Here is a 13,764-nt window from a genome sequence, read left to right as displayed (position 1 = left end):
CCCATTTTGGAGATGTCTAAAATATCCACAACTATTTCTTGGGTGAGCACTGTTTCCAGGCCCTAAGACAGGAATGCATATCTTGGGTGCCCACTGTGTAGCTGGCATGGCTTTATGAGAATTACCCACTATTCCTGCCCCACCCTACAGTCCAGTCCTCCATGAGCTTTGTGGGAGTCTTACCCCACCTCTCATCTCCCCGGCCATGCTCTGAGTGGCCCCGCAGAGCCTGGCAGAGCCCAGCAGGGTAGCTTTCTCCCTGAGGACCCCAGCAATGAGAGCGGCAGTGTGGGGTCTCATCAAGGAGGCCAGAATGAGAGGACAGAGTGGACTTGTCCTGCGGCATCAGGGGGGCGGTGCCACAGGAACATCCACGATGAAGACTGGTATTAAAATGGCTCTTCTGGTCGCCCACCTCTGATGTGAGGTTTGTGGAGAAGTTCTCCCTCCTGTGAGGCCTGTGGGGTTTGGGCACTTTGAACTTCACCAGCCTGATTAAGGAGAGCCATTTCCATAGGCTCAGCAAAGAGTTGGGGGCTAAAAGATTGAGAAAGCTTTGGGCTGTGGTTTCATAGTGAGTAGCTGACTGTTCAGTGGTCAAAAGTATTTAAAAGGATCCAAATGATGTGCTTCCTGAGACAGTCAGAGCTCTGAAGATTCTTCTATCCAGCTAGGACACAAATCCATTACTAGTTCTTACATATTCTTCCAGAGAAATGTATATATTTGATTGGTAAGATAATCAGAAAGAGAAATCTGCTGAGAAGCTTTGATGTACTAGCATGTGTATGTGTGTGTGCATCTGAATGCATGATTGTGTGCTATAAAAAGTGTGAAAACATGCCAACCCAGATTGTGTGGGACTGTGCTTTCTTTTGACTAGTCATGCCCAATGCTGTCAATGCAGCAAAGGGGTCATGTGCTTTTTAAGATCCCAATCTGCTGAACTGACAAAACTGGGATGTATCTAAAGTGAGTCCCCCTCTTCGGGAAAGGCATCCCCTTTCTGTCCTCAGCACAGCCTTGCAAAGGTTGCTGAAAGCAGTTGGAGGAAGTCCTGAATGGCCACGCTAAGACCCCCGTTGTGCCTCCCACCCCCTTTTGGTCCGTAGACCCTCCCTACAGATTCCCCACTGTGGATCTTCTCTTCTCTGCCTCCCTGCAGCTGACTCCACTTGCTGCCCCACAGCTGCTAGTCTCAACCCTCCTCCTTCCCTAAGATGTTTAAGATACAGGAATCAAAAGGTGGAGGAGGGAGGGACTCACCTCCAAGAGTAAGTGGGAAAGAGTGAATGGACTGGTGAAAATGGGGGCAAGAGAAGGATAAAACCAGGATTGAGCTGAAGATTTCCATAAGTGTCACGTCAGAGGGCCTTTTGAGCTGTTTGGAGCAGTAAGACCTGGAAGGTGAGTAGGCTGCATCCTCTCTTGTAGGCTTGCAGTGAGAACCAAGTGAGGCAGTGTCTGCTACAGACCTGGCCAGCCCTTAGCTTCAGTAGCCTTCTGAACCCGTGGCCCAGCAGCCTGACAGCTCAGCCTCCCCAGCGGGCCTCGCTCCTTCATGCCTCAGTGCCTTTGCACATGCTGTTCCCTCAGTCTAGGATGCCCTTCTCCTGCTGCACCTGGAAAACGCCTGCTCCTTACGACCCAGCTCAGATGTCACCCCTTCCCTGCCACATCAGGAAGACTCAGAGACAGTGTTCTGTGCTCCCAAGTACTAGGCACACCATGCTGTGATGATTTGTTCCCATGTGTCTCCCCCAACTGGGCTGAGGGCTTCTCACTCATCATCCCTCCTGGTCTCTCCTGGCTCCAGCACTTTCCTTAGGATGTGGCTGCTCAGGAAACAGATATAGAATGAAATGAGTGAATACCTACATGAATAAATAAATGTTCTTATGTTCAAAAAACAAATGTTACGTTAAAAAAATGTGGGTCAAAAAATAATGCAGGTGGAACATGATTCCCTATAGATTTGGGAAGAACTTGGTTTTATTGTGCAAAAAGTAAGGATTGTAGTCTACAAATTTGTAACACATTCTGTATCTATCAGGAAGGATACCTTGTTGTTAGGAAAGGGGTGGGAGAGGGTAACCGCACAACAACATAGCTTCATTTTCTGAAAAATGTCAATGTTCTGCTGGACAATTGCAGTGAGTAGCCCTTCTCTGATGTTAGCCAGTAGTCTCTGCCCCATTTTGGCTGCTTAGTCAAAGGACTTCTTTATGAACAAAGTGAGATACACTATTTTTGTTTTCTTGATGTCCAGCGGGATTTTTTTGAGTACCAAGGGAGAGATTTCTTTCAGGTGTTGTTTGTTGACCCACTTCATCCCAGAAACAAATCCTGGGCACTGAAGACTCAGCTAGATCCCATGTTCAGTGAAAAGTTAAATCAAACCAACCCTAACAAAATTCCAAAACAAATTAAATCTGAAACTGACTCTAAAACTACTTCTAAAACTGGAAACCTCCAAAGCTCAGTGTGCTGGTATTTGAGCCTTTATTTCTCAGCGTCACCCCCACCCTTCCACTCTGCTTTGTGGTGCGGAGCTGGGAGCCTGCACACCACTTGCCTCCCTCTCCAGCTGCTCCCTGGCAGCCTCTGCCGATAGTGACAGCTAACCAACAGGGAGGCTGGACGAGGCAGAGCGGACGCGCCCCTTCCCGTTTGCTTCCCTCCTGTCAGAATTCCCCTGGCAACCCGTCTTCACCCTGATGGTGACAGTTGGCTCCAGTAGGTGCAGTTTGCAATTTTCCCAACAGTCCTATAACCAGCCTTGTTGGGCAGCTTAAGAGACACCAGCACCAGCTGGCTGCGCCCCCTCCTCAGAGTTCTGCTTCCAGCTCCAGGACCCTCCCCCCAAACTCCTAAGGCGCCTGCACCAGTTGGGCAGCACCCCCTCCTCAAAGGGCTGCCTCCCAGCCATGTGGGGCTGCTGATAAGCTTCTGAGTTTCAATAATTCCAACCTCTTTTCTTTGTTCCCTTGTATTTGGGGTGGCAGCCTCTTCTTACAATTAAAATTTCCATGATACCTCATTATCACTGTTTTTTTTTTTTTCTTCCTTTTAAACTCTCCATTGGCTGGATAACAATTCTTCATATTAAATTCTCTCTGTTAAAATAACTGGTGTGATGTCTCCATCAGTGACTGGACCCTCACAAATAGACTAAGCAATTCTAATACTAAATAATTTTGAAAATAAACAAATCAGAAAACAAAATAAGTAAAAATTCAGAACAGAAAAAATGTTTAAAATGGCAAAGACATGACTGACAAGAAATAACTGAGAATAAGTAACTCTGAAATTAGCTCAAAAACCAAATATCTCAAAACCTTTGAAAACAAAAAAATCCAGAAAATATAAAACTGAAAAACTAAGTATCTCTGAAAATAGAATAATTAAAAACTACATAACTCAAAATAAATAAATATAAAAATAACTCAATCTAAAACAATTGAAAATAATGGTGAACATGAGTAACTCTAAAACTTAAATAACTAAAGAGAAAACACCTGAACTCACTAAAAACACATCACTCTAAAAATAAATAACTCAAAAATTAAATAATTAAAAAATTTCCAAGGAGTTTTTGATAGTCAAATAAGTAACTGTAAAAGTAAATAGCTCAAAAATTCCAATAACTAAAAGTAGAACTATGAAATAAATAACTCAGATAATAACTGTAAAATAATTACAAATAAATAAGCTGAAAGTTACTTTGAAAATATATAACAAAATAACTACAAATAAATAACTGAAAATGAATAGCTCAAAAACTAAATAACTTTGAAAATAAAATAACTGAACACAGATAACTTCAAAGCAATAATATTAAATAACAAGAAAACTAACAAAAAATAAATGGGAATTAACTAAAAAATAACTAATAAAGCTAAACATAAAAAAGTAAATAACTAAAAATAACTCTAATTTTAAAAGTAATAAATCTAAAGGAAAGAATCTCAGAAGTTAACTTGGAAACCAGCCCTGACTGAAACCAGCCAACGCTGGAATTAGGCAATTCAAGCAGCACATGAGCAGTGTCCAGGGATTCTGGTAAAAAAAAAAAACAAAAAAAACTTCCAGCTCCCAGGCTGGAGGCTCCCAGTCTGCGGCCTCCGCTGGGTTTGGGTGAGCTACTGACTCCTCCAAGGCTAAGTGGTTCTAAACTGACTTTGTTCCCTTCCTCCCCACATTACCTCCACCCCCTCGAGAAATTTGGCAATATCTTAAGATACTTTGGTTGTCACAACTTGGCCAGTGGGTGTTGCTGGCATCTAGTGGGTAGAGGCGGGAGATGCTGCTAAATGCCCTACAAGGCGTGGGGCAGCCCTCCACCGCAAAGAATCACCCGGCCCAGAGTGTCAAAAGCGCCAGCTCTGGGGAACCGTGGGCTGAGCCCTGCAGCCGTGGGCTCCGCGGGCCTCTCAGGCTTTGGGGGCAGCTCAGAGGCCCCGCAGGCAGGGACCCGGAGGAGGGGGCTCCGCGGGGCGGGGGTGGGGGGGCCCCCAGAGCGCTCTTTGGCCTCCCGCAGGGCCGCACGTCCGCAGGCTCCGAGGCTCTTCGGGGCTTTCTGCTTCAGGGTGGGCGGCGGCCTCAGCACCCACTGCAGCCTCTCCCGGGAACCAAGACGGCCACCGGGCGGCTCAGCCGCGCCCAGCACCGGGTGCTGACGGCTCGGGGAGGGCGCCGGGAACCAGCGTCAGTTCTCCGGGGAAGGGGTCCTCAGGCAGCCCTCGCCCGCCTGCGCTGCTTTTGCCTGGAAACTAGTCGTCTCCCCTGCAGAAGCAACCGCTGGACGCCCCACGGAGCTCCTCGCTTTTGTTTGTTGCCCTGCAATTCCAAGGAGAAAGTCAGAGAAACAATGGATAACAAATTCGCTTACTTTTCTTTCCTCTTTCCTACTCACCTTTCCTCCACATCGCGTTCTTCTGTGTCTCCCTGGAGGCTCTCTCCCGTCCCCAGGGGAACAGATTTGCAGGAGCAGGTTTCGTAACTGTTGTCCAACTGGAAGATTCCCGAGAGCTGGAAGGGAGGGGACCGTGGCGCACCCTGGAGCTCCCGGGGGCGGGGGGCGCAGGTCCGCGCGAGGCCCACAGGGGGGTTCCCTGCGGCAGGATGGGGCCCAGCCCAGCTCTCCCCCACTCGGGTCCCCAGGAGGAACCCCTAATTCTGCACCCAGCGCTTTGCTAAGGAAATGGGCGATGTGGGGGGTGGGCTGGGAGGGCCTAAATCCACTTTGGATATCCATGACCTCAGTTTCCGGGATTAGGAGGGTCCTTCAGGGTGAGACTCATGAAAGGGTGGGGGGAGAAAGGGATTGGAAAGAGGAAGAGGAAGCAGGAGGAATGAGAGAGAATATGAAAGAAATAAGGAAGTAAATTACACTGAGCCCATTGCTCTCCTTTTCCATGTCTTCTGCACCTTGGCCATCTTCAAAGGCTTTCACGGAGACACACTCCCTGCTGGAGCCGCCTTGGGAGAAGAAAGAAAAGGAACAATGTGGGCCCTGCGGGGTGGAGGACTGGTCCCCCCTGCCAATGGCAGGCTGTGGCAGGTAGCGTTGTTCTCAGGGACCACTCTGCCCCATCTCTCTTATTCTCCCAAGCCTAGGCTACTTCACCCGGATAATGAGGGACAATGGGTCTGTAAGCTCCAGGTTCTCTTTTCCAGCTCTGAAATTCTATAACTGGGTGTTCAAGGGCCCATATCTCCTTGTTCCTTCAAGGAAAGTCATTGTTTTTTTTTTGTGGTTGACAACTTTCCTGCTTTCTTTTCTTCCTTCCCTCCTTCCCACCCTCCCTCCCACTCCCTCCCACCTTCTTTGCCTGCTTTTTTCTCCCCTAATTACTATCCATTTCCTGTCTCCTTGGAATCCTCTAACAGATGTCATTGCTCTCCCATATGGAAGGATCGGAGGAATAAGCAGGTACATCCTCTCTCCAATGAGTCAGTTGACAAACCAATCAGTTACATCTATTGTACACTTATTCTATATCTGAGGTTGGGTTAGACATAGTCAAATACTGAGTGACTGACTGCTTTGTGCCTGGTGTGATATTAGGCATTGGTCAAACTTGAAGCCTCACAGCCACGCTGACAGGGTCTTAGCACCATGTTACAGATGAGGAGACTGAGATAGGAGAGGTCTCATCACTTGGCCAAGCTCCTTAGCCTGTGAGCACCGCGGCTGGGTTCTACACCATTCCTGCCCTTAGGGCCACACTCTAGAAAAGACGCAGTCTCTGCCTTCACACCACTCACAAGTCAGGACAGGGAGAAAAGCCGTCTGCATAAAAGATCCAACGTGAGCTGGCACCAGACAGAGGGTTAGCTGCGTAACTAATCCCATAAAAATCTGGGGTGGGGGAAAGAGTTTCTGTTCATGTGAGAATTCAGAGGGAAGGCATTTAGGCCCTGAAAGGTGGGCAGACCACGGAGAGGGAGGGACAGAGACCATGGGCAGGGGTGGGTGTTGCCTGAGTTTGCAGTGGGGCCCATAGTCATCTGAATCCTGACCGTGCAGCCAGAGGCCTCCCTACAAGCTGTGTTCTGGGGCCCAGGGCTGGAGAGTAGGTCAGTGAGAACAGTTGGAGCAAGATGGGGAGCAAGCCAGGCAGCCCCCTTTTGGAAATCCTCTAGAAATCCCACCTGAGGCCAAAGGAGTTCCAGTGTAGGACACAGTCCCCTCAGACCGAAGCAAAATCCTTGTCCCAGGACATGGTATGGGTGAGGGGTGGAGAATAGAGGAGGAATTGCAGTAAATGAAAAGAATCCTTTTTAGGTCAGTCATCCAACCCTGGGGTCCCCTTTATGCCAGGAGCAAGCAGTGAGGACAGAGGAACAGGGAACAGATGAAAGGCCTTAAGTGAGCAGTGGAGAGATCCTCTACCCTGCGTGAACTGGAAGGGCCATGTCTCTGGGTTCTGTGGCCTCAGTGCCTGACAGTACCAGGGAACACCCACAGCCCAAGGGGGCACAGCTGAGGTGGCAGGCCTGGGAGGCAAGACCCAAGTTCCAGACACTGGGAAGGGTGAACAGCACCTCGGGGTAGAATGGCTGCCTCGGGCTGGGTGCCATCCTCCCCACCTCCTGAGGGACCCTGCACAGCGCCCGCACAGGGCCAAGCACAGAGGGGCTCTCAAATAGTGGGTGAGGCTTGGCGGAATTACTTTAGGAGTCACCTAGAACATTCTCTGCCTCCAGGGAAGGATTTGCCTGAGCTTGGAAAGAGGAAGGATCCTCCAAGCACTGCCACAACCTGTTGGTGGACCCCCCAGTGCGACCTCCGACAAAGAAGAGAGAGACAAAGGAGCCACTTGGAGAGTCACACGGCAGGTGAGTGGGTGATGCCCGGGCACCGCCAGGGCCACCCAGTTTAGTCTAGGGCAGGGTTCTTCAAACTCCTTAGACTGCAACCCACAGGGAGATACACATTTTACATCCCAACACAGTGTATACATGTAAATACATTTATAAAATTAAGAAAAACATTTTATGGAAAAATATTTATCCTTATATGTGGCGGTGTCCTCATCTATTCCTTTCCCATCCCATCCCATCCTATCCCCATTCTGTTCCTTTAAAATGCTGGCCCAGGCCCTCCTAGCTGATTTTATGACCCACTAATTGATTGTAGTTGGCAGTTTGAAAAATATAGAAGAGGAGGAGCAAGAAAAGGAAGTGGAAGAGAGGTAGAGGAATGAGGGAAGGCTGAGGGGAAGATAGAGAACAAAAGTGGGGAGGCCTGCTGGGGGGGTTGGGGACTCACCCACTACTGTCTGAAAATGAGGCCCTTCAAGGAAGTCTCTTCCAAGACAAACTGCCCTGCTGCTCTGGGTTGCCCTCCGGGCTCCCCCTTGGGCCCTGGCCTCTTGGCAGCAGAGACAAGGGCTTGTTTGCCCAGGATACCCCAAAGCTCCTGTAAGAAATCCAGAATTCTTAGAACTGGCAAGCCTTAGAGAACAACCTCAGTCAAAGCAGCCGCTGTTTTACAGGGGAGGACAGTGGGGCTCATGAGGGTCATCCTCCCAGGTGTCATTACTGACCACCAGGCTCTGGGCACAGTGGGGACTTGCTCCATGTCCCAGGGTGGGAGGAGCTGAGTCAGGACCAGAACCCAGGTCTCCTGACTCCTGGGCGATGCTTCCTCCCCTCACCCACCACTCACAACTTCCAGAACTGCCCTTTGCTCCACCTTATATCATCTCCATGTTTAACCCTACCTCCTGGATTCACGGGCCACAGGGTCTGTGCTACCTTAGGTGCTAAGGAAGTAGCAGCACCTTGTGGACCCACAAATTGGCCCAGTGTTAGGCAGGTAGCAGGCATGTGAGTGAATCAATGAGAGGCCTGTTGCCAGGTGGTTGGAGCAGGGGCTTTGGAGTCAATCAAATTTGAATGCAATTCTGATGTTGCAAATCTCCAGCTGTGTGTCCTTGGGCAAGTCAGTTAACCTCTCTGAGCATTAATTTCCTCATGATGATGAGGATGATAACTATTTTGTTGTGTTGGTGTGATTTTAGGAAAAACATTTGTAAATGCCCAGCACATTATGGGAATTCAATAAATAACATCGGTTATAATTATTATTAATAGTAATTACAATAATACTAAAGAGAGGGCACTCCAGATGTGCTATTATTACTCACGTTTGGGAAAAATCTGGCTGCCATTGTCTTCATCCTCATAAACACCTGGAGGAGGAAACAGATATAAAGCTAGTGAATGGCTTTAAAAAGAAACACAAAGCAAACACGCACATGCACACCCACCCGCACACCCACCCCTCCACCACCCCCCCACGGAAAATCAAACCAAGCACATATTAAATATTCAACTTGATTCTAGCAAAAAATTAAGTGATAGTTGCATTCTTGAAGAATGGATGGAACGACTCCGGTCCTGGCCCATGTCCAGCTGTGGGCTGGGAAGACATAACCCTGAGTCTCTGGAGTTCTCCCAGTTCATGGGCCAGAATAAAACACAAAGAGTATTGATAGAGAAGGACAAGATGAATGGGAAAGGTGAGCCATGAAAACTCTTACCGATAAGGACTGACTGAGGGATATGCAGGTGATTTTTATAGCTCATATTCCATAAACCCAAATTGGTTTAGGGAATTTAATTTTAGCATTTAGTGTTTGGAACTCTAAGTTGTTATTCTACACTAAAAAAAATGGAACAAAATTTATTAACAAGTGGCCCCATTAGCGAGTTTAAATTATACTGGTAAGTTACAGAGTTTGGAAACAAAAATCATGGTGAGCAATTGTTTTGCTGTAAATGTGGCTTTTCCCTTTCTGTCCACTAGATGATGCAACAGGACCACTACAGATCCCTTCTCAATGCAGAGGCAGCAATTCCCCCGTGGATTTTAAATGGGCAAACCATATCTTTATTTACCTTCAGACTAGATTTTTCTCTCTTCCTTACAATTATGTATAACTTTTTAAAAAAATTCAGTTTTATTGACATTTACTCATATATCATATAATCATCCATGGTGTACAATTAACTGTTCACAGTACCATCATATAGTTGTGCATTCATCACCCCAATCTATTTTTTGAACATTTTCTTACATCAGAAAAAGCAAGAATAAAATAAAAAATAAAAGCAAAAAAGAACACCCAAATCATCCTCTCTTCCCACCCTATTTTTCACTCAGTTTTTGTCCCCATTTTTCTACTCATCCATCCACACACTGGAAAAATGGAGTGTGATCACAAGGCTTTCACAATCACACTGTCACCCCTTGTAAGCTACATTGCCATACAATCGTCTTCAAGAGTCAAGGCTACTGGGTTGCAGTTTTGTTGTTTCAGGTATTTACTTCTAGCTATTACAATGCATTAAAAAGAATGTCCACCAGAGTGACCTCTCAACTCCATTTGGAATCTCTCAGCCACTGAAACTTTATTTTGTTTCATTTCACATCCCCCTTTTGGTCAAGAAGATGTTCTCAATCCCACGATGTCGGGTCCAGATTCATCCCTGGGAATCATATCCTGTGTTGCCAGGGAGATTTACACCCCTGGAAGTCAGGTCCCACATAGAGGGGAGGGCAGTGAGTTCACCTGCTGAATTGGCTTAGCTAGAGAGAGAAGGGCCACATCTGAGCAACAAAATCTGAGCAACAAAGAGGTACTCGGGGAGATTCTCAGGCACAACCACAAGCAGGTTTAGCCTCTCTTTTGCAGTAATGAGCTTCATAAGGGCAAGTTCTGAGATAGAGGGCTCAGCACAGCAAACCGCCAGTCCTCAATGTTTATGAGAACATCAGCAACTAATCCAGGTAAGGAAGTCCAACACTTCTGCATCTTCCCCTAGCTCCTCAGGGGGGCCCTGCATATATATTTTTATTCTCTGCTGAAATTACTTTGGGATGTGTTGCTATTTCACACTAAACTATAAAATCTACCAAGTCTCACTTCCTATACAAAGTTCCATGTAATTATGGTGTTTGAACAAACTGTATGAGTTAAGTTGTTAAGGAAATAAGATCCTGCACCAACTAAACATCTCCTCCCTTGGTCTCACATGGAAGTTGAAGTTTTAAAATACAGTCAGTATTGTCCTTTGCCCTTTGGCCTGATTTGCCCTAGTCCTAACCAGATCTGCTTCATTCATATCTCTAACTGAAGTCTAGACTCTTTTTCAGCTTTTGTAACAGTTGCTATATGCGCTAACACTGCCATTCATATCTGCTGAGTTCTGGCTCTGAATTTCAGGTGTCACACAGATACCCAGAGTTCCAGGGACTGATCAGGTTATACGCTAAGAGATCAGCATCTCAGAATTTGGAGATAGCCATTACAATTCAGCAACAGATATGACTGTTGTAAGAGCTTAAAATCTAGGGACCAATACAGTAAGTGTTCCCCTGATAAGCTGTGCTCTAAGATTCAATTCTGAGTTTACATATTGTAGTTTGTCCATATTGGTGAGGCATTACAGTGTTTGCCTTTGTTTCTGGCACAGTTCACTCAGAATGCTGTCTAGAGGATCCATTCACCTCCTTGCTTGTCTCACAGCTTCACCACTTCTCACTGTTGCTCAATATTCCATTGTATGCATACACCACAGTTCACCATTCTGTTCCTCAGTTAGTGTACCTTTAAGCCACCTCCACCCATTGCAAATCATGAATACTTTCTCCATAAACACCACTGTGCAAATGTCCATTCATTGTCCCTGCTCTCAGATCCTCCACAAGTATATGCCCCCTAATGAGGTTGCAGGACCTTATGGCACCCACATACTTAGCTTCTTATGGAACCACCACACTGACCTCCAGAAAGGCTACACCATTCTGCCTCCTAACCAACAGTAAATATGTACAGCCCTCTCTCCATATTTTTCCCAGCACTTTTATCCCTATTTATATTTTCCCTATAATTTTATAGAGCTATATTCACATACCATATAATTATCCACAGTGTACAATCAGTTGTTCATGGTATCAACATACAGTTGTGCATTTATCACCAAAGTCAGCACTAGAACATATTGATTACTACAAAAAAAAGTTTTTTTTAGACGAGTAATAAAAAAGATAAAAAAAGAAAAATATCATACAATATAATAGTAAGGTCAGATAACAACACCACTACCAAGAATTCCATATCCCTACTTTATATCCCCCTCTCATACACATTTAGCTTTGGTATATTGCATTTGTTACATTTAATGGAAACATATTACAGTGTTGCTGTTGGCCATAGACTCCAGTTTGCTTTGATTATATTTTTAACCCAATAATGTATAACTTTTTAAAGGACCATCTCTCTCACATGAACCAAAGTAAAAATACATTGTTTTCCACTTTGCCTTGTCGGGGTTAAGCTACAGGGTCACTTTCTGCCTATTCCATCCCAGCCATCCTCCAAAGCTCATGTCAAGGGAGGTCTCCAGGATGTTTCCCAATGCACTAGGCTAGATTAGAATCTTTGGCTTGGTGGTCCATAGTGTAAACCTGTACATCTAGGCTGGTCTATATCTGAAGTGTCCATTTCCTTTGCAAACTTGTCTTTGGCCAACAAGACTCAAATCACTCCTAAGCATTCTATGACTTGCTTTCAGACTCCAAACATTTTCAGGGCACATTTTTTGGTGTATTTTCTATTGTCACCGTCCCTGGCATTTCATAAGGCAGTTTGAACTTGCTGTCTTAGACTCTTAGAGCTGCTGGGAGTTGAGGCCAAAGAAACTTCACAACTGTGAAGCCTCACCACCTCTTAGCTCAGCAATCAGCTGCCCTCAAAAATGTTCTGGGTTGGAAAGGCCCAAAGGTGGGTGGCTGGGGAGAAGGACATGCTGCTGCACCTAGTTGGATTTAGTCAAAGGCTTGCCCATTTCACTGGAGATTTAATGGGCATTTTTCAATAGACTAAAATATAAAGCCCCAAACTGTATGTACAGTATGATTCCAATTTTGTTTGAAGATATCATTTCCATAGACTAAAAGTCTGGGAGAAATGACTAACAGTGACTTTTCATGGTTATATCTGATTTGCATTTTTCTTATTTGCATTATTCTGTATTTTCTAACTTTTTGAAACCACATATATAAAAATATATATATATCTCCTTTTATAATCAGATAAGGAAACAAAATAGTTAAAAGCAATTGCTCAGCTATCTAAAATAACCCACAATCTCACCAAAATATGACAGTACATGAGATAATTATGAACAACAATAAAATAATAATAAGAGCGACCGATTTATCTAGGAAAATCCCAAAAAGATTGTAAGAGGTCAGCAAGTGAACAACCCTTATGTAGTACACTAGATCCTTCACAGGCATTAAAGCAGCACCACTCCAAGACCCAGAGGAACCAGAGAAGGGAACCACGGTAAGGCCTGTGGGGTCCCATGGCTCTAAAGGTTTTGCAGACAGATTCTTTCTGTGCTACCTCAGAAGTAATGGAATACTTATTCTCATTTTATGTATATCTTTCACTCCTACAGAGCTTTGCAAATTAAGGACAAAGCTGAATTCAGAATTAAAAATTTTCAGCACAATCCAAGCTTAGAAAATATTAGCTTAACTCCTTTATTTTCTCTGCCAGCTCCCAGAGAGGCTGACCAACCAATAGCACCAGAAATAGCAGGCCCATTTGTTCCGTGACTCTCGTCACGATATGGCTTGGGTTCTTAGGAGAATTCCCACCTTTCCCTTCCCCCACCTAAGGCTCTAAAGACAGAATATATCTTGCCACTGCTATCTGTCTATCTATCTATCTATCTATGTTGCTCTTGAACCTTGTCCTGACTTCATGATTTTTTTGCCACCTGTCTTATGTTGCAGTTCCTAGAGGCAGAGCCTGGGATGGAGATTCCTTCGTAAATGATATACCAAAAGTATTCTCAAGTGAAACCTATAAGAGAGTGAAGGCAGGGGATAAGACAGGGAAGAAATTAAGTGAGAATATAGGTTCAGATGAAGTTTGGTGTCAACCTTATCCAACAGAGAGCTCTGGAGTAGATTGGCCCTACAGATTTCCCATCTTGTATCAGTGGTACTCCTGTGTCAGTCAGTCGTGGGCTACAGACCACCTCCAAGTTGTGGGGGATGGGGGTGATTGTAACAGGTATTTCTGGGACAGGTAACTCTGATCAGCCAAGGAGATTCACACAAGAAGAGTGCAACTATGAGCTGCCAGCAGCAAGCACTCAGAGCTGCAGGAGAAAGGGTGCGTCCTAGAGGGGATCTGGACAAGGCACCTATAGCATCTATTACAGTCCGCTCCT

At 45.6% G+C, this 13,764-nt stretch overlaps 1 protein-coding gene across 5 annotated transcripts in view; it reads right to left on the bottom strand.

Moving 5' to 3' along the window:
- Positions 1–3,852: 3,852 nt before the first annotated feature.
- Positions 3,853–13,764, bottom strand: part of MCF2L2 (MCF.2 cell line derived transforming sequence-like 2) — a 337,731-nt gene continuing 327,819 nt past the window's right edge. For 4 of the 5 annotated variants that reach the window (XM_037839691.1, XM_037839680.1, XM_037839686.1 and 1 more), the window contains 5 exons: positions 8,658–8,702; positions 7,778–7,927; positions 5,393–5,481; positions 4,916–5,031; positions 3,853–4,839 (listed from right to left, as the gene is read on the bottom strand). In XM_037839691.1, the coding sequence (XP_037695619.1) occupies positions 4,773–4,839; positions 4,916–5,031; positions 5,393–5,481; positions 7,778–7,927; positions 8,658–8,702 (467 nt within the window). In that variant the 3' untranslated portion in view covers positions 3,853–4,772. The remainder of the gene's footprint in view (positions 4,840–4,915; positions 5,032–5,392; positions 5,482–7,777; positions 7,928–8,657; positions 8,703–13,764) is intronic. The other variant, XM_037839694.1, reaches the window with a different exon arrangement.

Source organism: Choloepus didactylus, chromosome 1, assembly GCF_015220235.1.
Source record: "Choloepus didactylus isolate mChoDid1 chromosome 1, mChoDid1.pri, whole genome shotgun sequence".
Taxonomy (NCBI): domain Eukaryota; kingdom Metazoa; phylum Chordata; class Mammalia; order Pilosa; family Megalonychidae; genus Choloepus; species Choloepus didactylus.
The sequence above is the reverse complement of the archived record's forward strand: the minus strand, read 5'-3'. Positions and strand labels throughout refer to the sequence as shown.